The 23,901-nt window shown below is 33.0% G+C and overlaps 1 protein-coding gene across 7 annotated transcripts in view; it reads right to left on the bottom strand.

Annotated features, from left to right (window-relative positions):
* The window catches only part of FBXW7 (F-box and WD repeat domain containing 7), a 220,852-nt gene that overhangs the window by 39,428 nt on the left and 157,523 nt on the right, over positions 1–23,901 (bottom strand). Inside the window, exon 1 of one of the 7 annotated variants that reach the window (XM_008540891.2) lies at positions 20,622–21,046. The exons of the other annotated variants lie outside the window; for them this stretch is intronic. Within the exon in view, the coding sequence (XP_008539113.1) occupies positions 20,622–20,768 (147 nt within the window). The 5' untranslated portion in view covers positions 20,769–21,046. Of the gene's footprint in view, positions 1–20,621; positions 21,047–23,901 lie in introns of those variants that run through there. 7 annotated transcript variants of the gene reach the window in all.

Genomic DNA, 23,901 nt, shown 5'->3' with positions numbered 1-23,901 from the left:
GAGCCTGCAATCCACAAGAATAAGGGCCCTGTGAGTCGGGAGAAGTGACTGGTACAAGACGAAGTCAGAGGCGTAACCAAGTGCCAGATCATGGAGAATCTTGGAGGCAATGGTCAGGAGTTTGGATTTAATTCTAAGTGCAACGTGAAGTCATTAGAAGAGTTTTAGAACGGGAGTAATTTAACACAACTTCTGTATATATCTTTGTCTATATTATTTTTTATATTTTCAAAAATGTATATTAAATTGAAGACCACTCACAAAGAAATTCTCACTTGCTGAAATTCGAGATACAAAGAATGCATAACTATATTTGAACTCTTTTTCAACTCTTTCATGTAGCAGTTACTCTTCCATTTCTCTTATCACTTGTCACCTCATACTAACTCTCAAACTCAGCACCTATCCCAAAAGATTCCTAAACTTGGAAAAGGAAGAGAACTAGAACAGCAGGTAATACTTAATTAGTCTGTACCATGTGCCAAGCAGTAATCTAAACCCTTTATGTCTAGTAACCCAATTCTATAAGAATGAAGGGGTATCTATTATATCTTACCTCTATTTCCTTGCTCTTCCACTTTCTATGTTCTGATTTTATCTTTCCATTTGATAATTTATTCTTTTCAAGAAAGACAGATCTTAGGCTCAGATCTCTATAGACTGTCAATGCATCTGCCAGCCTTATTTTAGCAAATGTCTACAATAGTGAAAGACATGGTTACCCTTAGTTATTGGAGGTGAAAGTATTTTACCCATGGTACCTTTTTTTGAACTGCTCCTCTGTGATAACAAAGAAATCCAGAACATAATCACAGAATCTCAAGGTTGGAAAAGGCCTTCAACTAAAGTTTAATGCAGCCTCAGGTACAGCCCTTAGGTACACCCTCACTAGCACGTAGTTATCCAGGATCTGCTTAATGTAAAATACATGTTATTCTCAACTCTGTGATCTTCTATTAGTTGGCTTACTGATTTTGATAATTATATCCAATTATAAATATTTGACTAACAGATAGATAAAGTCCAGATTCAACCCTACTGCACTCTTTAAAATACAGCATCTTTCTCAAGCATCTTACAAATTTTCCAAAAGAATTCAAAATGAGAAGGGATAACTTTAACCAGTCTTTTAAAACTTTAGTTACAAATCAAAGTCTGTGGACTTGAACTTATTTCACTCATTCAAAAACATTTATTAAGTATGTATTACATACTGGTGCTAGGCCAGTAGGAAACATAATTCAGACCAGGTTCTTACTCTAGAAAGTGTACATCAGAGTGATCTTTAATCAATTCTTTACTTATTTTCGAGTAGCTTGCCTGCTCCTTAAGTGTTCAAGTGTTTGATGTAGCTGTCAAGTGAGAAGGGAAGAACCTAGCAATCATGCCCCCACTACATTGAAAACGGAGGATTCTAAATATTCATTTTAGAAACAGCAATTTACATTTTAAAGCAATTACTGGTATATATAATTTGACAAACTGCATTCTTTCCTTTGAAAGAATCCTGAATTATATGACTAGCACAATGCTTACATGATCTCCTACCTTTTCAGGAGATTCCAAAAGACTGTGAAGATTTGTAAATAAAATCTAAGAACAAAGAAATATTGCTGGAAAGAGATGGGTCATGAGTAGGGTCTGACATAATTTTGCCTATCACTGAAACATTTTCAAAATAACTACTAACTTGAAAAGGTATCTGATCTATAGTATTCTTTTATTCACAGAACTCTAAGATTGATGGTTAGAAGCACTATGATATATTAGCAAAACTATTGCAAATAGAAATATATTATTTGTAAGTTTATTTTCTTTATTAAAAGTTTCTTTAATATTTTAGCACACAGTCAAAAAAATTTATCTATAGATATCTGAGGTCTCCAAATGTTTAAAAACTAACTGTGAAAGTTTGTCACACTTGATGCATGACTCTAAAAAGTTCTTTCTGTAGGATGGATATCATGAGTTTCCCACCAGTTATGTGAAAGCATGGTATGTAATGATGGCATGATGTCTACTAAACAAATGTGCATTACAACTCAATTAAGAACTGCTCTGTGCACGTAGCTGGTTTGTTGAGAATTGCTATGTGGTGATTTGAGAATACTTTTAAGAACTAAATTGAAACTGTCTTTATTGAGTCAATGCATGTTCAAACTTCTACAACATGAAAAAAAATCCTATGAGGAACAGCTTAAATCTACCAAAGGATATAAAGTCAAAGTTGGCAAAAAGATGTTGAACTTTAGAATATTCTGAAAATATTTCATTAGTCCTTGGAATAAAGACATCACACACACACACACACACACACACACACACACACTTCCTTCTTCATTTTAAGCCTTTCCTTTAAAGTTATTCCATCAAGAGACAAAATAGCATATTAAGAACTTAGAATATTTTTCAAGAGATGTTTTAAGTAAAGACCTGTTAATCATCATGATCACAATATAAACAGCAAATATTAAAATTAAACGGTATTTTTGAAGATATTTTTACTCAACTAGCTTTTATCAAACAATTGCAATAAACAGATTTTGTCAGATCAAGTTGCAATTTATTCCCCACCAATTCATTTATTTCAAAGACTTTAACTTTGTGAAATTCACTATATTTGTTTATATACAGGTAGCATAGGAAAAGGAAATTACTGTGAGAAAAATTTATGATGAACCTCTAACCCCAAATTCCATTATAATATTCTCAGTCTCATCTAAATGAATCCTCTGAGTCATATAATGATTTCTATTTTCTAAACAAAAGGGGGGGGGGAGACTAAACAGTGATTCAAACATTTTATTTTTATAGATCTAGATCTACCATTTAAGAAATATTTAGCCAGGGTTACTGAAAGCAAGAAACTAAGCAAAAAGATGGGAAATTGAGCAAGATGTAGTCTCTATCCTGGAAGAACTCCCAACTCGGGGGGAAAGACAGATGAGTCAATAAAAAAATGACAAATCAATATCAATTGATCAATGAAATTGTTTAATTTATATGACAATGCATAGAGCTACAAAGAGGAAGAGAGAAATATTTTCAGGAAACGCACATGGCCATATTTTAAACCAACAGAACAAAGGAAAAATAAACACTAGATTTTAATCTGACTTGAGAGCTCCTTCAGCCCCACTACGAAAGATACTATAAACTATTCAAAATGGAATAAGCAACTCTTTTTCAAAAGATGTTCTCTTAAAAAAATGAATTACACGGGAAAGAGAACTTACTATAGCCATGCACTCTTCTAGGTGCTTGACTTATATTAACTCGTTGAAAGCGCATAACAACACTATGAAGCAGGTACTATTTTTATCCCATTTTACAAATGAGGAAACAGGCACAGAGAGTTTAAGTAACTTCCTCAAGGTCATACAACTATTAAGTAAGATAGGTAGGATTTGAACTCAGGCAGATCTTGGTCTACAATCTATAGAAAATGAATAGTGTTTTCCACATATATAGCAAGAAGTATTGGTAGTTAAGAAATCTCTAGGCTATTTCCTGAGCTATTTCAGTAGGCAAATTTGTGATGTATGGATGAAATCTATGTCAGAGTCACAGCAGATAGAGAGAAAGAAGAGACAAAGTAGGCAGCTAATTACGTACTTTGATACACTTTACTTTTGAGAATTTAGTAAGAGCAGCTTGACAAAGAGTTAATACACTACTGCCAATGCCTCCTTGGTGAAGAATTGCTCCCATTATCTTTGACATTATGGTAAGGCGAGGCAGCCATCTAGGCATAATGGAAGAAAGTCTGATGAAAGGTACTCGCAACAATACACAAGTTTTGCTCCCTTTTCCCAAATACTCTAAAAACTTTTATATCCTATCCTTACTCCTTCATGTCCTATGTTTTACTTCTCTAAAACATGAAATAATGAAAAAGAGCTGAAAAAAGAATACACCAAACTGTCTCCATTGGAAGGTCCTTTCATAGGGTCTACTAGATCTTTCACCCTTAGCAAAATGATCTGAACACTACAGAAAACTAGCAAAAGTTACATATCATAACACTTACTGAACAAATTGCTTCAAACGCTCTTTATTGGTTATTCCAACCAAAATACACTTAACAGGGAATTACAACTTCTATTTGATTTTGAATTTTTCAGCTTAGTAGACAGTCTAAAAATACTTAACTTATTAACCAAGTAGTGTATGTATGTATGTGTACACACACACACAGCACTTTTTCATTTGAGTACATACAAAACATACTCTTCAATATGCGGTTATCACTTTGACCCCATTTCTTAATCTCTTCACATATGACCTTTTTCTAAGAGCCAATTCATCTTTAATAAATGTCAATTTGCTCCATATGTGGTTATCACTTCCTAGCAGTAAACATCAGTGTTGATACATGCATATCTCTGTGATTCTTCCCTACACTTCATTGTTTCAACTCTCTCTAATTATCTTTATTTTACTTAGGATACATAATTACAACAAATGTAGATTTACATGGTTATTTTAATCTCCCACAGACTCTCATTCATTCAACAACATTTATTTGTGTGCCTATGATACATAAACTAAATTAAGTATGGTCTCAACTTTATGGCTGGAGTTTACAGTATAGTATGGGAGAAAGATAATGAAACAGTTAAAACAAAGCAATATTGAAACTGCGGTAAATGCTACAGAGTGACAGAAACGTGCATAACGTTAAGGTTTGGACCTAGTCTGGAGGTTCAGAGAGGGCTTCTCTTCTCTGAGGGAATGACTAAGCTGTGTTGTGGTGGAGGAAGGGCACTGCTGTGGCTGTAGTACACAGAATAAAGATACTATGGTAGGTACCAGATGAGGCTAGAGAAGCAGGCAAGGGCCGGATTATGCAAGACTTCATAAAAGATTTTGTTCTTTACCATAAGAGTAATGAAAAGCTAGCACTAGATGTTAGTCAAGGGGTATACCTCCTGAAAAATCCTTCTGAATGTAATGTTGCAAACAGAATGGAAGTAAGTGAGACTGGATGTGGAGAGACTGTGTGAGGGAGTTATTCCACTAAATAAGGCAAGACAAAATGTTGGCTTAGACTAGCTAGGTGCAATAGAGATGGATATAAGTGAACAGGTAAGAGATACTTGGGACATAAAACTGATAGGATTTGGTGACAGATTGGTCATGGGAAGTAAAGGAGAGAGAGTTATCAAAGATGACAACAAGGTTTCTTACTTATGCAACTGAATGGAAGATAATAGAGGATACTGGATAAGAGTCAGTGTTTGTTTTTGTTTTCTAGGGTCAGGAGGATCGCAAGTTCCATTTTGGGTCATATTTGGTTTGAGGTGACTTTGAAACATCCAGGTGAGGATATCACACTCTGGAGTTCAGAGGAAAGCTGGACTGAAGATAAAAACACGGTGGATAGGTCTGTATAGAGGTCATCTCCAATTTCCTTCACAGAGCCACCTCCTTCCCATTCTAAAGTGTTAATTACAGTGCTTGAACTCAACACCTTGTTACAGTGTGGGCACATTAATTATTCGTCTATCTTTCCCATTAGACTGCAAGTTCCATGAAAGCAGTGACTGCTTCTACTTTGATTCTTGTTGTAACTCAGCTCCTCACATAGTTCCTGCACATACCAGGGTATCCATAAATAAAATCCAGATGAGATAACTAACAACGTAAAATACACTCTAATCAACAATGACACTACCGAAATAATAACTGAAAAATACTAATTTTCAGCATAATTTGAAAAACTCATCATTTTCAGAATGAGGAAAGGTGATATAGATGAACAATTATACATTTATATATTTATTATTTATATAGTATTATATTACATATAGTATTATTTATTTCACATATTTTCCCTCAGGAAAAAGTAATAAAATTTTCAGGTTATTTATCACTTACATAATTCAAGTATAAATTAAATTGAAAGGAAATACACAGTTTGATATGCAACAAAAATGCAATTATCTTTGTTATTAAAAGCCTACCTGGTTTAGAATTTCCTATTCCTTTAAAAATGCCCAACAGAATATAAACTTTTACTATTAAAGGGAATATAGTTTTAACACTGACTGTACACTATTTCCCACAGATCTCAAAGTATTTTATTTATTCATAGGTATTAACCTAACAGACAGCATTTTTGTATCTCCATTTTACTGACAAGAAATCTGAAGCATGAAAGTTTTTGAGAGTTACCAAAAGCATTTTAACTAATATTAGCCACAAAAAACCTTTGGCAATATATATTTTAATCTCTATGAACAGAATAATAGGCTGAGTTCCATTTCCATTAAAATTAAATTTAACTGCATATTTTTACATATAATTATCTAGCTTTATTTTGCTTTAGCTGCTTTTTATCACCATCTCCCATTGAGACAGGATGTATCAAGAAACACTACACTTAATGAAAAGGGTAAAAAAAACTAAGATCCCACTGAAATACTATTTAAAAAAATATTTTGATAGTTATTTTAAGTACTACTTCATTCATTTTGGTTTTGTGAATATGAAAAATATGCAAATTATAATTTTAACAATAAGTACATTTTGGGGCACACCATTCGCTTCTAACTTTGACTGCAGATAGAACACACCTCATCTTAATCGTCAATGGAGTCAACACTATATATGGATTTCCAAATCCTCTTTGGTTTTCATCTTCTAATAAATATTCTAATATTACTTATCAAAACTGAAGAATGTTATTACATTGCTCAAAGCATATACACTTTTGTATATAAACGCACTCTGGGAATTTTAAGTAAATATACTGAAGACTATAAAATAAAGTGCAAGATGATAGGAGAAAGAGAAACAAAATATGCTAAAATAAAAAAGAAACACTGATAAAAATTTTTTGGAAGAGGTTGTGGTTGGCCATTTATTACTTTTTTGTATTAGAGTTAATTAATATTCTAAAAATGTCTACAAAAAGCTGAACAACCTCTCAAGCTTTGAATTCATGGCACTGACCTTAGACTTTCTCAGAATGATTTTTAATACACTCTGTTATTAGTAAAACCTGTTCAAACACATGCCCCATCTGCCAGCACCCCATCTGCAAGAGAGCTTCTTATTCTTGTAGACAGTACAACTTCTGCTTGCTTCCTTCTTTTCTCTACATACCAGCTGTATGGTAATGAGTACGAGCAGCTGAAAATACTGCATGATAACAAAGCTAATATGAAAACGGCAGAACAAGACTTCCCCTCAATGAAGCAAGTGCAGCATGAACATAGCAGATAAGCTATTAAACAGAGGTCAGGGGTAAGAATTTTACTTGTGTGTATTGGGGGGCTAGGGGGCAATGCTTGTGCTTGTCAGTGAATGCGTGTGTGTGTGTATGTGTGTGTTAAATATGGGGTTTCCATATAATTAAAAATTTAAAAGAACCAAGATCAGCATAGGGTCCCAAGGAAAGATCTAAATTTTGAAGTAGTTTTGTTAAGACATGTGAATCCATTCTTTAAATGTTTTAAGTCCTAATTCTTACACAGTAATGATATATACCAGGTGCCATTTTGACAAGCTAGTTTTCAAAGATGTTAACAAGTATGTTCCATCTCTTAATTAACTTATTTTGGGACCTTTAGGGAAAGAAATGGTGTCAGAACTTAAAATCATAATGGAAACTATTTGCTAGACATTTTAGCAGCTAACATAATATGTGAATCAACAGTCTATGTTTTTAATTCTCAGACAATAATTTAAATTTTTTTAATTTAACGGTATTTGAACCCAAAACATTTATTCTGAACACCTGAGAAACTCCAAACAAAATACTAAGATGGCACATGTTACTTTCTTAATTTGGGAAGACAAAATGGGGTTAATTTTTACATATATGATAGTCACACTGAATGAATCTACATAATGTAAGTAGAACCAAATCACATTAATTTTTTATGCTCAGTATCTTTCCATTTAGAGATTAACAGTCACTTAGGAAACTGTTTAAGAAAAATGCCTATTCAAAATTGGTGCTGTGCATTTTCTTTCACAATTTGAAGAAACTAAAAATGAAAAAATATTCAAAAACTAACCACAAGTAAAAGAAGTAACTACTATTATATCTGGAGAATTAATTATAATTTTTACCAGCACATCTAAAAAGGTCTTATCTGGACTTCATCACAGTTATTAAGTTCTTATTACATAACCATGCTTTCTAAAGATTATTTCATTTCACCCTTACAACAACCCTATGAAGTAGGTACTATTATTATCTCCATTTTACAGATGAGGCGTAGTTAGTGGGAACTAGGAACTTAAGCCCAGGTCTAATTGACTGTATCATCTATGCTTTTAAGCACTCTGCTATTCTGATATAAACTCCACCAGGGTTCCATTTGGGTCTGTTTCATTCATTGTTGTACTCCAAATGCCTAAAGCAGTCCTTCACTCACAGGAGTTGTTGAATAGACTGAATGAATAGATAGAAGAGTAGGTCCGTACTCAGTTGCTTTCTCTTAAACGTAAATCACTTTAAGTGGAAAAAAAAGATACTATAAATTTTGTAATAACCCTAATTTTTTTATGGGTTTTTTTTTACTGTTTTTTTTTTTTTTGTGAGGAAGATTGGCCCTGAGCTAACATCTGTTGCCAATCTTCTTCTTTTTGCTTGAGGAAGATTGTTGCTAACATCTGTGCCAATCTTCTTCTATTTTTTGTATGTGGGATGCTGCCACAGCATGGCTTGATGAGCAGTGTGTAGGTCCGTGCCCAGGATCCAAAAAGTAAGCCCTAGGTCACAAAGCAGAGTGTGTGAACTTAACCACTACATCACTGGGCCAGCCTCTCTAATCATTTTCCTACTGAGAAAAAATATTTACCAATTAAAGAATGTTCAAATAAGATTATTTGGTAATCTAAGTTTTGTTCACTTTGCCAGGTTGAAAAATTAAGACTTTATTTAAAAAATTCTGTCATAATTAAACATTCATTTTGAAAGGGTGGGACAGAATGAATAAGAGCAAAATTGCACTGATTTCAGTATTTTGCATATTTTCATGAATCCACTTGTCTTCATTTTTATTGTCTAACTATAAAAATGCATTTTTCCTGCTATCTAGCTTAACATATTCCTTGACTTCAAATATAAAACAAGGCCACAAGCTTCCATAATAAAAAATCTTTTGTATAATATATATAACAACCTGAATTGAAAGAATAGTGCCAACTTAGTGAAATAGTACTAATCATCCTTTAAAAAGTTAAGACACAACAATTGCATTTTCTCAAACTTTTAACAACACTTACAGATTTGAAAAATCCACAAATTTAGACAAGATTTACAAAAACAGTACTATACTGCCCCTACATGTCCAAACTAGTAGTAACAACGATAGTTTAAAATTTAAAGTGATAACAGAGATTTCTGTGGCTTATTGAAAAGCTGTTTAAGCCCAAATTTTCCCCAAATGAACTACACAAAATCTCACACACATAAAAATGCAATTTAATATAGGAATAAGCCAGAAGTTTCAATTTTCATTTTCAATACTAGCAAGAAGAAGAAATTTAAGAGCATTTCATCCAACATTATCATATATTTTTTTCTCTCAAAACAGATTTCCCCATTGTTAGGTGAAAATACCATAAAATAACTATAAACAAATGGCTAACTACCCATGTGCTTTTGAGTCAATACTAATGTATTAATGTTTGAGAAATACTGTTGATTGTTTCTTCTCCAGACCTAAATAACCGTCAATAAAGTTTATAAATATATACATAAACACTTACATACACAGACACTACCAAAGTCACAAGAGCAACACTTATTAATCTAATATCAGATTTACTTTTTAAAAACATCTACTCTATTTTATCTTTCACATGTTAGGACTATATATGCAAATAAAGAGGCGTGCTGCATCAATAGGTACTTGTAACAGGGAATAACTAAATTGCAGTTCCTAACATTAAGAATCTTCTTGGCTTTACCACAAATTTCTTTCTGCTGTTACTTCTGTAGTAAAACTTACATCACACTGAAAAAATCTTAAATTATATTTATCATTATTTATGTCTACCACAAATATATCTACCAAAATTATATCTACCATTATTTAACTGGTTTATATGTGAGGCACACATTAATTTGTGCAACTTTCCACAAGTAAGGAATAGGGCCAAGAAGTCTAATTCTGATCCAGGAACAATCCGAAAGAAATCACTATGATGAGCCTGGTAGGATATTAAAGACTAAAGTTTTCTTGCCAGACATGAAAAATGGAATAAGACGGAATCATATTTAATCTTTCAGAATCTCAAAATAATATTCTGTACCGGGAACTACCCTAACTATTTGAAAACCAGTAGATTACACATTTCAATAAAGTTACCAACATAATCCTATCAAATCAGGTTAAGAGTATGTCTGTCTATGTATGCAGGTATATATGGGTATCCATACACACATATGGAGAAACTCTAACACAAATTATCATCAACTGATTTGGAAATGAAAAGTGTAAAATTGAATAAAGGAAAGCGATGACACATTGTATACAATGTGGCCTTCTTAAGGGAAGGTCTCTGCCTTCATTTTGTTACACGAGCAACACACCCAGGGAGTGTGCCTAATACATATTAGCAGAATTAAAATTAATTTAGTGGTGCTAACTTTCCGTGGAAATACTGGGAGAAGTAAAACAGGAGTTAGGGTTCTCATCCCCCATTTAAAGCCTAAGTCTGCCAAGCATGACCTGCATTTAATCACTGAAGAAAAATAACATATAACCTCCGAACTATCATGTATATATATGGAGCTGCCTATAACTAGGTTAATAAAATTTAGGTATTCATTTATATAATATATGTTTTAAAGCATTTAAATATGCATATACTCAGAGACTTAAGGCTTAGACTACTTTGACATTTCAAAATGTATTCCATTTTTTATACGTGGGTGATAGCCATAAACTCAAAGATCTGTGGAGATAGTTCCACAATTTTGGAGAAAGTTGTGTTCCTGACTTTAGAACATTTTGGAGTTTAGAAAGGTAATATGGGGCATATACAGTTTATTACAGAACACTTCCAGTACAGTACACATTAATATTTCTGCTGCAAAGTATATGAATATTCAGATAAATAATAAAGGTGTCTTATGTTAGCCAGGATTACGTTTGGCTAACTTTAAAAAATTTTTTTAGTTTTCAAGCCTTGTTGGATTTCTGGTCTACAGAGAAGGGACTGTGGATTTATTTCACACTTGTTTACCTTGCCAGAAGATTAGTACCAAGTTATTTTTAGCATATTTTTCATCTGCCTCCCACACTACAAGTGTTAATATTAAGTTAGTTTCTGTAAAACATAACCTACAAATTTAAATAGCTTTTCCCTGTGATGTTAAATAAAATTTCTAAACTATTTATACAGATTGTTATCTATCAACGAAAGGGATAAAAATTTATGGGAGTTGTTTTTATGATGTAGTTGTAGATTTATAAATCATGTTATAATTTGCTTTACATTCATATCTGACAACTGAGGCACAACCTAATACTAAGATATCATCTGATGACAAAAACATCTAGAAAGCAATGTTATCAATAATTAGATACCGAGGCCATCATAAGTTGTGGGAACAAAGTGAAAATTACGTATTTAAAAACCTAGGATTACATAGCAAAAGTTAACCCTTAAAACATTTGGAAACTAAGGATCCATTCCCTCAACAAATTCTTACCCAGGTAGGTCAGTAATATCACAGTGTTCATGATGCTGGAGCCACATGCCCGAGTCAGTCCCAGCTCCATCATTTACTAGCTGTAGGGGAAGTTATTTAACCTTCCTATGCCTGGGATTCCTCATCTGTAAAATTCCTCATCTATAAAAACTTACTTCACCAGCTTATTTTTAGGATTAAGTTCATATGTGTAAAGTACTTAGCATAGTACCTCCCCTGCATCTCCAGTTAGATTCTATACTATGACCCTATTTTATTGCCATCAAAACATTAGCATTAACAGTTACTTTTCTGTTTCCCTAAGTTAGAATCTAAGCTCCATGAAGGCATGGGCTTTGTCCATCTAGTTCACTGCTATATCCACAGGTTCTAGAAAAGTCACCAACTCTAAGTGCTCAACACATATATTTTGGCTGATATTAATATTAATAAATTTCAAGTATAAGTGAATAACTTGCAGCAGTATAATTAATGTGAAAATACAACATGTGAGCGCAACCAACAATACATGTTCCTTCTGTCCATGACTTCTCTGATCAACTGCTTAGCAAACATCATTCATGTTTTAACTTAAAGTTACTGTGAAGCCTTTCCTGAGCCATTTGCATTGAGACTTGGGTGATCCTCTCGTGCTCCCACAGTACTTAGTACATGGGTCCATTTAAGCAATTATCCTTTTGTACTGTAAGGGTTTGTTTATTGTTTTATCACTAGACTATAAAATGTTGAAAGGATTGCGCTTTCTCACTTTTGCATATCCACAGCCAGAGGAGATAAAGAATTATCACCTTTTTATTTATAGCCAGTACCTTGCACAATACAGAGAATAAGACTGCAAGAAAATTTACAATTTATATTGTGTTTACTCATGTTTATACATGATGCATGAAATATTCTTAAGAAGAAAAAAACTAATTGGATCTAAAATAAAATGGTCTGATATGTGGTAACTAATTTCCTTTATTGATAAAATAAGTAGTGACAATAAAAGATAGATGATCTGAAAATGTCAATTTTTTTCCAAGTTCCAATGGAATACATGAGTAGGAAAAAACCTTAGAAGTCATATTTTAGTTTACTCAAAACAAACAAACCAGGTACCCCATTAAAATCTCTCTCCAAACTTGCTTGTACCACCACCCTGTTCTTCCTTCTCTCCAAAGTACTGCAATAATTTTTCTTTATTTCAGCATTTTCTGACACGTTTGAGCTACTACAGACTCTCAAAAGTTCCAACCAAATGTCGATACCCTACGTTTGTTTCTCCTTCATTTTCAAAATTGGTAGGTAGTAATTACTTTTTAAATTAAGTGTCAAACTGTATCTGAGTTTAGTTAAATTTAGAAAATGAAATATTCAAAATCACAGCTGCACAGTCATTTAAAAACATTCAGTAAACAAAAACATGCCATATTCTTACAGTACAAAAACTCCTTAAAGAATTTTCCAAGTTTAACACAACATATACTTCAATGAATTGGAAATACAAATATTTATACTAACTTTCACCTGCATTATCACTGGGATCTTAAAAAGACAATACAGATAATTTCTGAACTCTAAGGCTTTATAGCCTAATTTTGGAGACAAGAAAACTATATGAAGCTGTTGAATAATACCACTCAGCAGTACATATATGCCTAAGGGCCAAAGGTAATGGCAACAATTACAATATGTTCCACTAGCGGACGAGGACAACGGTGGGTGCAATTAATGCCAGAAAGAAGGTTCCAATTAGAGAGGTAAGCTAGACTGTGAGGTCACGGAAAGGATCTGGAGAGACAGAGGCACAAATTTAACCGGTGGATACTGAATAGACTAGTATGGAGGAGGGGAGAATGACGCTGACTTTTTAAAGGTTTCATATTTCTGTATGTTAAGGAAATATCCATCTATTTCTACTTGGCTAAGAGTTCTATGAAACAGAAGTTGAGTTTCATGAAATGCCTTTCAGGCATCAAGACATTTTAGAAATGCAGACTTGCTACGACTACTTTAAATGAGAATTAATCATGGCTAGACTAGAATTAAAATCAAAAAAGGTAAACCTGGATTGGGGATAAAGGCAAAGCTATGTCAGAAATGTAAGACTAAGTAGTAGTGCTATAAGAAACAGGCAAGTATTTCTGGCAGCTGCTCTTGGTAGCATGAGAAGTACTCTTGTAGTAGAGATTATTAATAGCAATATACTTTGGGAGAGGCTGTCATTTATACTGTACAAATAGCATACTAAAATTCAGAAATGTAAAAGTATAAACTAAGGTGACAAAAATCGAGATAACCATAAGACTTGCAGTAAAAATAATACGTTAAACCAACAATAAATTATGAAACTATACATGTGGCTCATCTATTTAGATAAAAACACAGATGATAGTTTTAAAACTATGGGAGAAGTAGAAGAAAATTATAGTTGGAAATAATATAGGTGACAGGTCTATGGCAAATATTACTTTCCAGAAAGAATAAAAAAAAATCACCATAAGCAACAAATAATTTCTTGATCTATTTACACGTTTTCCTCATGAAGCTTTAAGTATAAACATGTAACATCATTTTCTCAAAATGGAAAAAAACTCCTTTGATAGAAAACCTAGAATAACAAACATGGAAATACAATGATAAAATATCAACTAAGTAAAATCCACAAAACTTTGCAATGGTAGGAATAAATTTGCTTAGACTATGATTTCTTTCTCTCAGACAAGATTAGAAGTCCCTTATGCTAGTTTTTAACTGGTATCATCTTTCTGGAAAGGAACTTAGCAGTATCTATCAGAACCTAAAAAAAATCTTGACCCAACAATTCTAATTCTAAAAATCTGTGTCTAGAGACGTCAAAGATTTGCATATTAAAAAGTTCAAAGCAGGACACTGTCCAAATCAACAACTGTAGGAAAATTATGGCACATTCGCTTGGCAGATTATTCACTTTTGAATAACTACAACCATGGGGAATATAGTAAAATGGATTAAAGTACTAATTTTGTTAAAAAATTATCTACTTAAAATTGTTACTGTGGTTATTTCTGAGCAGTGGAATTACTGATATATAGGAAATTGTAAAGAAAAACATTTTTTCTAAATTTTACATACTGAGTGTGTCGTACTTTTTACAAAAGAAAGTAAAAGATATTATTGGAAGAATATAAAATTCCCTATATCACCATTCAACTCAAGAGAATTTTGATATTATTAAATTGAGGAGGGTACTAACTCACAAATTTGCTTTACCAACAGAGCTTATGACTGTCTCTTTTTGGGTACACACAAAATCTTCATACAAATGAAAATTTTACTGTAGAGTAAACAATTAGAAATGTTGTTTTCTGAAACAAAGGCAATACAACTGTCTAACTGGTAGATCTTTGCTGAAAAGGTGCTAATGGACTTGTCAACAGTCTATTAAAGGAGCATAATAGGTTCAAATTATATACAGCTTGAAGTAACTGAAGATTATACATACAAAAACAACAAATTAGATTATGTCTGAATGAGATTAAAATTTTGAATATAGGTTTGCCTCTTATCATCAGCAATAAGTCAACAATGAAGAAAAAACTTGAACCCAAAATAGTATTGAAGCTAAGACAGGTATAATGCTGCTTTTAATTTTTGTCAGCATTGTCAAAAGTACTAATTGAGGGGCCGGCCCCGTGGCCTAGTGATTAAGTTCGCATGCTCCACTTCGGTGGCCCGGGGTTTCACCAGTTCGGATCCTGGGTGCGGACCTGGCACCACTCATCAAGCCATGCTGAGGCGGCATCCCACATGCCACAATTAGAAGGACCCACAACTAAAAAAATATATACAACTATGTACTGGGGGTCTTTGGGGAGAAAAAGGAAAAAATAAAAATCTTAAAAAAAAAAGTACTAATTGAGCAAACTCATGAGAATGGTACCACACAGCAGTTTGAGGATGGTTATTTGTCAGACATCCTGTTCTCAGTTGTTGCCTGCCAAACACAGACCTTGAGGTATGACAAAGATCCCTCCTTGACCAAACTCTCAGCTCTTTTTCAACTAGACCCGGTGCTTGGACATGTTCTCAAGAGCCACATTTTAGCAAGAATCCTGTTCAGTCGCTTTAATCTAGAATCCCCCCCAGCTCAATATCTGATGACCCTCAATATCTGTTGGGTTCTTCATCCTCCATCATCCCCCAGGTGATGTTGGACCACCTCCGTTAAGCTGGAATAGCTGGAATCCCCTCTTTACAGCCCTGAAGTTCTTCCTAGTAATGTTCCACCCAATGACCTCCAACCTGCTCCTTGGCTATAAATTCTGTCTTACCGTTTTAACAAGTGTCATGAATAATCTTTTCTTTAACAGGTATCATCTCTCAGCTTACAAAAGATAACATGCATACTGTTTGAATATTTCCAGTTTTTTATGACTATAATTATTACATAAGCTGTGGGATAACTTTATAAGTGAAATATCTTAAAAGAGACTACACAAAAAATTCCTAAATTTCTAAATGGACTATTCATGCTAACAAAAGTTATTTGTAGGTCAACTGTTAGAATCTTGGAATGTATTTTCTCACTGAAACAATGTCAACAGTAATAGGCTCCTAGGCTTACCCTCCAAAATACTAATAGTAGTTGAAAAGTGTTAAGCTCACATGAAAAAAAACATATAAAGAGGATGGCTACTACCTGCAGCATTAGAGTCCTGAGGTTAAATACCAGCTGTACTACTTAACCAAGAAAACTGGGAAGAGATAACTTACTTGAACCTCAGTTTTCTAGTCTACCAAACAAAGATAATACCTAACCTACATTACTTAACACACATTTAAATCAATTAAGAATTGAGTTAAAATATACAAAAATAGCTAGGACAGTGCCTAGAATACATAGCAGGTTCTTTTAAAATGACAGCAATTATTAATAGCATTATTACACTAATATTGTACATTAAGAAGGAAATAATATGTTAAAATTCTAGTGATTAGACACCCCCCAATTCTTTTCTACATAGTTTTAAAAGAAGTAGAGGAGAGGATGAGGGTTTTAAAGGAAATAAAGTGCTTATGGTTCTAACAATCTCATTCTAAAAATTTACCATGAGCTGAAACTTATATACAAGCAAAAAGATGTATGTACAAGATTTGCTATAGTATTACCGTAATCATAAAAACCTATGTTTCACTGTTTTGTAAATAAAGTTTTATTAAAACACAGTCATGTCCATTTGCCCATTTGTTTAAATATTGTCTACAGCTGCTTTCATGCTACAATGGCAGAGCTAAGTAGTTCTAACAGTCACTATGTGGTCCACAAAACCTAAAATATTTGCTGGCCCTGTGCAGAAAATGTTTGTGCACCCCTGATTTAAGCTAACCCTCAATGATAACAATACACAGGAGAGAGAGAGTAACATTTTATCAAATGACACAAATATTCTATTTTCACATTATTTCTATTTTCAGTTTATAGAAAAATATTTTAAATATGGTATTTTGAACAGAACCTGATTAGAATATAATCACTACAAGAAAGTTTTCAACTATCAGAAATTTCAGTCATATATTTCATTATTGCCTGAGCTCTCGGGTTTCAGGTAACAAGTCCTTGTCCCACACTGCCCCCACCTCACCTCTCTGCCACTCCCACCAGCAGCTCTACCCCATTCTCTTAGCTGTGTTGCCAATGCTTATGCTACACAATCAGTACATGGTCAAACACAAGAATATATAAGGCACTCTGAAAACAATATTTGTCTATAAACCAGCACAGTCAACTAGGTAGCTTAAAAAGCCTTATATAATGACAGTTACACTTGATTTGGAAATTTCTACCAATATAGAAACATTGAAGAATAACTTTACGAGAATATTCTAAATGCTTAAAAGTCTCCAAACAAAAACGAGTTAAGAAATAAGATTTAAGCATTGAAGTGCATTTTCTTTCAACATGCTATTATTAATTGTAAAGCATCATTATTTCTCTCCTCACTAAAATGAAAAAAATGCTGCCAGGTAAGCTATGAAATTACATCAAGATGTATCCTTATTTTATATACGTTTAAAATGTAGAAAAATAATGTACCTTAGGATTTAAGAAATACAGTACTACCATGATTAGGCATTCCAATTTAAAGAAAAAAATTTTCCAGTGATTCTGCAGATTAAATAAGTTTTTCCTGTAAAATTCTCTTCCTCTAAAGGACAATCAGTTCTTTTAGAATCAAAAGTTATGTACAAATTTTCCTGATACTAAGAATTACCTAGAGGATTTTTTAAAAACACAGATGGATCTCTCAGCCTTAATCTAGACTTCTTACATAAGACTATCCAAAAGAGGTGAACCCAGGATTGTGTATTTTTAACAAGCATTCCAGGTGATACTTATGATCAAGAATGTCTGAGCAAATATAAATAAATTATGGGGACCTTAGTACTAAAAACGTTTTGATTTAAGGTAATTGGTTAATACTTAGAGTGCTATTTCTTTACTGTTATTAGTATTAAATCCAAAGTATCTCGATGAGAGACTAGAACAATTTATATAATAATAAGTTAGACTAACAGTACTAATAATATACTTAAGAGTGAGGTAAATAAATTTTCTGAAAACATTTCAAGAGATAAAAATCGAAGTTGTAGTTATGATGACTATTTTAAAAGATTCTTCACAATTTTCAAAGTTATTTTATTGTGTAAAGATTAAGTGGATCGACATCTATGATTGATGGAGGCACAATATCGTGTTTTTTAAATTTTAATAGGTCAAGAATGCATACAGTCTTATAAGAGGTCACTGTACATTAGCTTATTACTTAGAAGAAAAAAATGACCTACCAAATAAGTCTATCTGCTTTGCGTATTTTATTGTCATTATATAACAATCTCCTTGAAAGAAGTTAAACATACCTACTGTGAAAGATACACTAGATGTTAGATGCCAAATATGATTAATACCACACCAAAAGTCTTTTTAAAATCTTTGATAAAGAAAAATATATTTTAAAAATATTTATCATTAACTTTACCAAAGGAAAGTTAGTAAATTAAGTAACAAAAAGCATGTGACTCAATTTAAAGCTACCTAAATTAACCAGTTGCAAAAAAGAGAGGGGGAGGATATAATTACACTAATATTTCTAATAGTCAGAGTCAATGAGTTATGCAATAGTAAATTATTGGCAGGCAGGCAGTCTAAAACTGAATGCGTTAATTCGGTTTTTTAACTATCGTCCAAAAAAATTTTCTAGTATGAATTTTAGTTTTCAAATTTAGTCCTCTTCTGTTATTATAAATGCAAGGCTATAATTTAACATAACATAGTAACCTAGAAAAGTCAAACTGAACAGTGACCCCAGGAGGCCCTCAAGGAAAGCCTTGAAGTTCTCTATTAATTTTTCCTATAAAATCTGCTCCTGAGCCTTTAAATTTCATGTACATGTCAAAAAAATAAAGGTTGTGACAGAAAACAAACACTGTGACATAATGAAGTAATCTACTATATACTGTACTTAAATTTATTAGAAATATTCAACAAAGAACAAAATTATCTTTACTCTTAATATCCTAACCCTTTACTTTAAAAAACCCACACTTCTCTCCCTCAATTTAAAAATTTACTTGTATTAGTATTGTCTTCTACAAAAGTATTAAAATAATAAATTAGTTTATTAATGACTTTAAAGCTATTAGAGGCTTCTGTGTAAATGCTTAAATCAGAGCAGTCACTCATTCAGAAGCTATAAAAGTGACAAAGTGAAAGGAGACGAAATAAAAGAAATACTTTCTGAAAACATAGTAAAGAGGAAAATAAGAGGGTGATGAAGATATTTGGATTCCATTTTCAACGTTTGAGCTGTATTACATTTAAACCTCACTCAAAATGTTCTTCAACATGGCTACCACTTGTTTGGAGTGAAGTGGGAACTACTCAAAAGGAACTAAGATAATTAGAAAATGCATTTTTACAAAGGTTATTTAAGTGCCAGCAAAAAGAAGAGTCTCTTTACTAAGGAGGAAAAATATTTTTCAGGTGTTATGAGTTAATCTAGTTGTTTAATAGAATGTTTCCCCTTTAGTTAAAAAAACAAAAACACAAAAAAGGGTAAAAAAGGCAACTAAAACACTAATAGCACTGATATATGCAAACACTCATTTAATATCAGACAGGTTTTTTTTTCAGTTTAATGGTTCAGGATCACAAATAAATTTTAGATCTAAAAATATATCACTCTAGGTAATAATTCAAAATGGCAATACCAAGTAACTCAGAAAATACACTAAGATTAACAAGGTCAAAATTTGGTAGGGGAGAGGAGAGTGTCATCCTGAAAAACATCCAATAGATCATAACTCGATTATACATAAGCACAAGTTCTACAAAATGTTTGTTAGTTCAGGACTGTCTATATATAAACTGCAACATAACAGCTACACAATAGCATGCTATTTTTATTTACATAACAGCAAAAAGTAATGTCTCTATTAAGTTAAGTTTGAATTTAAAAAATAATTTTAAAATAATATAGCTTAAAGAGACAGATAAACCTAGGGAACTTGGAATAATCTTTAAAAGAGTTAAATGCTGTAATTCCCATGTATAAGGAGAATACTACCAGCTTCTTTTGCTTGTCCCACAAAATAAAAACTACAAATTTTCAGTTTTAGTATTTGCCAATATATTTCAAAACATACTTTTTACGTTTACCCATTTTAAATAAGTTTACAAGGATTCTAATATCATGAAAAATAAATGAGAGAGACAAAAAGGTGGATTGGGTAATCTTGCCCTCTAGGCTCTCTATCATATTATTAAAACTATCACTTATATAAGCTTTCACTGGTGACACAATACACTGATAGTTTTAGTTATAAATATCAATTGAAATTTGAAGCATTTCTTCACTAAAGGAGGCAGAAGTACTTCATTTAAACAAATATTCCTATTTTTCAAATGTGTGGGACTTACCCGTCTTCGACAAAAGGGGAGGCCCTGGGCAATGATGCTAATGCTAAATATCTTCATCACGGTTTGATGTGGTAGAGGCTCTTTTGCACTTTTAAGATCGACAGGAACCAAGCCATGGTTTAGAGTAGCTTTTCCCGGTTTTGACATTTTAAAACTCCTCTTGGTTGATGAATACTCTCTACATGTAATACAGGCACATCACTAAAAACTCTAACCACTAAATTAAAACATAATTTTCTAATTTAAAAAAACAGGCTGAGAAACCAGGGCCTGCTGCTTTTGTCTTTCAACCTTCTCCTACCAAATGTCCTGACCTGTCTGAGGCTTGGTGAAGTGCAAACTATCCTAGAATAGCCAGGAATTATAAACTACTGAAGTGAAAGCTCCTGCTCCTGCCAGTCAAACAGCTGGTGAACCTCCCATACAAAGTCAGTAAGGCGAATACAACCAAAGCAGGGCTATGCTGTAGGGTCCCTTTTAAAACTTCTCCAACTACTAACCTAGGTATTCCCAAGAAAGTGAAAGTAAAGTTTTCTTTACAAAAATCCAAAAAACAAACATTGTATTTTCTCTTGAATATCTTCTTTAGTTTTCCTTACCCAAATACCAGCATCAACATTTTAAGAATGTTTTGAATTGTGCTTCAAATTTAAGGACAGTGTTTATGCGTGCTCAAAAAATATATACATATATTTCTTCTATCTTAGATGTATTCAGAATGAGCACGATACTTTCAAGTGTGCATCTTAAGCATGCTCTTTGCCTTTTCCATACATACCATTCTTTACCTCATACTCACTAAGACATTAAATGGATTCTAGCTCTCTATAGCTATTAACATGGACTTCAAATTAATCTTACCAATAGACATTTTAGTTGTTTGCAAATTTCAGTTCAATCTCTTTAATTCTGAAAAACTCAGTGACTCCACTTGAAAGTATAATAGCCATGTGACTGATTAAAGATATTAAAAAACAAGTATTTATAAATGTAAGCTGTGATGGGAAGTAGTTATAGTAAAATGAATAATAACTAACCAGTTTGTCGCAAATCCTTAGTGCCTAATTTCTCCAAAATACCACAGTCAGATAAATCTTCCTGAAACACAGAGACAGAATGTGGTGTACAATCTACTCCTCAAGAACTTTCAATGGTTCCCCTATGCCTAAGATAAAGTTTGGAGATAAAGACTCTCCTCAAAGGGCCCCAAACTAATCTTTCCAGTATTAGCTCGAATGTTTCCCTAAATTAACCACTTATGCCAGTGTTAATGAATCTTTATACTACATTTCATATTCAAACCCATAAATTAGATTGTTCTGAAGATAAGAAGCTCAATATAAAAATAGTACTTTACTAGACGGCAGATAATAGATGTCAACTATCCATTCACAACGCTCAGTTAACTAGTTTTCTCTCTCCTTCCATTCTGTTTTCTTCTTCCAATAGCCAGTTATCTTACTTATCTCTCCTTCCAACAGCTTTCATGGATCTTTAAGTGGGAATTCAGACTGTGATATGGAGAGAATTAGAAAAAGAACGTCAGAAAAAGGTGATTTCTTTTTTCACTTTGGAGAGATCTGTCTTACTAAACATAAAGTGGCCTGCTGGGAAGTCAGTCCATACACAAGAAATACTCCCAGTCCTACCATGATGCTACTTTTCTTAAAGTACACCCTTCTCTTATATCACAATTAAAATGTAGTTAAAAATGCAAAATCATTAGCAGAGGTGACATTTTTAGTTACACAAAAGTAAACAAGTGAGTTTCTCCAAAGAAGATATACAAATGACTGATAAGCACATGGAAAGATGTTCAATATCACTAGTCATTAGGCCAATGAAAATCAAAACCAGAATGAACCACCATTACAAACCCATTAGAATTGTTATTTAAAAACAATAACAAGTGTGCACACACAAACACATACATAATACAGAGAAAATAACAAGTGCTGGCAAGGATGTGGAGAAATACCCTTGTACATCGCTGGTGGGAATGTAAAATGGATGTAGCTACTGAGGAAAATGGGGGTGGCGGTTCCTCAAAAAATTACCGTATGATCCAGCAATTCCACTTTTGGGTATACATCCAAAAGAAGTGAAAGAAGGGACTCAAACAGATATTTGTACACCCAAGTTTATAAAAGCATTATTCATAATAGCCAAGAGGTGGAAGCAACCCAAGTAACCATGGATGGATGAATGAGTAAACAAAATATGGTATACATTACAATGGAATATTATTCAGCCTTATAAAGGAAGGAAATTCTGACACAAGCTACAACCTTGAGGACATAAGGCTAAGTGAAATAAGTCAGTCAAAAAAGGACAAATATTGTATGATTCCACTTACATAAGGTACCTAGAGTAGTAAAATTCACAGAGACAGAAAGTATATTGGTGGTTGCCAGGGCCAAGGGGAAGAAAGGAGTAGGGAGTTAGTGTTTAATGGGTACAGTTTCAGTTAAAAAGCTCTGGAGATGGATAGTGGTGATGGTTGTACAACATTGTGAATGTACTTAATGCCACTGTACAGTTAAACTTGGTTAAAATGGCAAATTTTGTGTTATGGATATTTAACCACAATAAAAAATTGTTTCAATAAAAAAGTAAACAACTAAGACTAGAACCATAAACTTATACCAAAAAATCCCAACAGAGACCTTGGGACAGAAGAGAGAGTACTGGAAATCTGTAAATTGATATGGTAGAAAAAAGGTGAGACTGAGATCTAAGATAATCACATTTACAGCCCCACTAAACTACTCAGTACCTTGCAGAATGAATGTCTAGCTACATTCTAGTCTCAGCATCTCCTCTGATGCTCACTTAATTTCTTAACACAAGACCAATCTTTTCCTTATAACATAACCTTCAGTCATATTCTATCGTTCTCACCTAGTTAGAAAAATCCCTTTGTTGAAGTAGCTCCCATGGAATGCCTCCTCACCAAGTTACTATCAGTGTCTACTTGGTTAATATTGCATACAATTTTATGAAGACTGGCATTCCTTATTCTCAAAAAAAAAAAATGTGTTTCAGTGATATCTTTGAAATCAATTAGTTAAACCCTCAAAATCCTTTCCTCTGAGCCACACAGAAGATATAATTTAAACTAGGCGTTGTTTCAATGCAGAAAAGTTAGAAGAGTGTACCACATTCCACAAGTTCAACACATCCACTCCACAGAAAAATAAATCAAACAGATCACCTGAAAATTTAATTTTCACTTAATCCATTGGTCAACAAAAATAACATATGAAAAATTATAATTTTT

Source organism: Equus przewalskii, chromosome 2 (assembly GCF_037783145.1).
Source record: "Equus przewalskii isolate Varuska chromosome 2, EquPr2, whole genome shotgun sequence".
NCBI classification, from domain to species: domain Eukaryota; kingdom Metazoa; phylum Chordata; class Mammalia; order Perissodactyla; family Equidae; genus Equus; species Equus przewalskii.
This window is presented reverse-complemented; position numbering and strand designations above follow the sequence as displayed.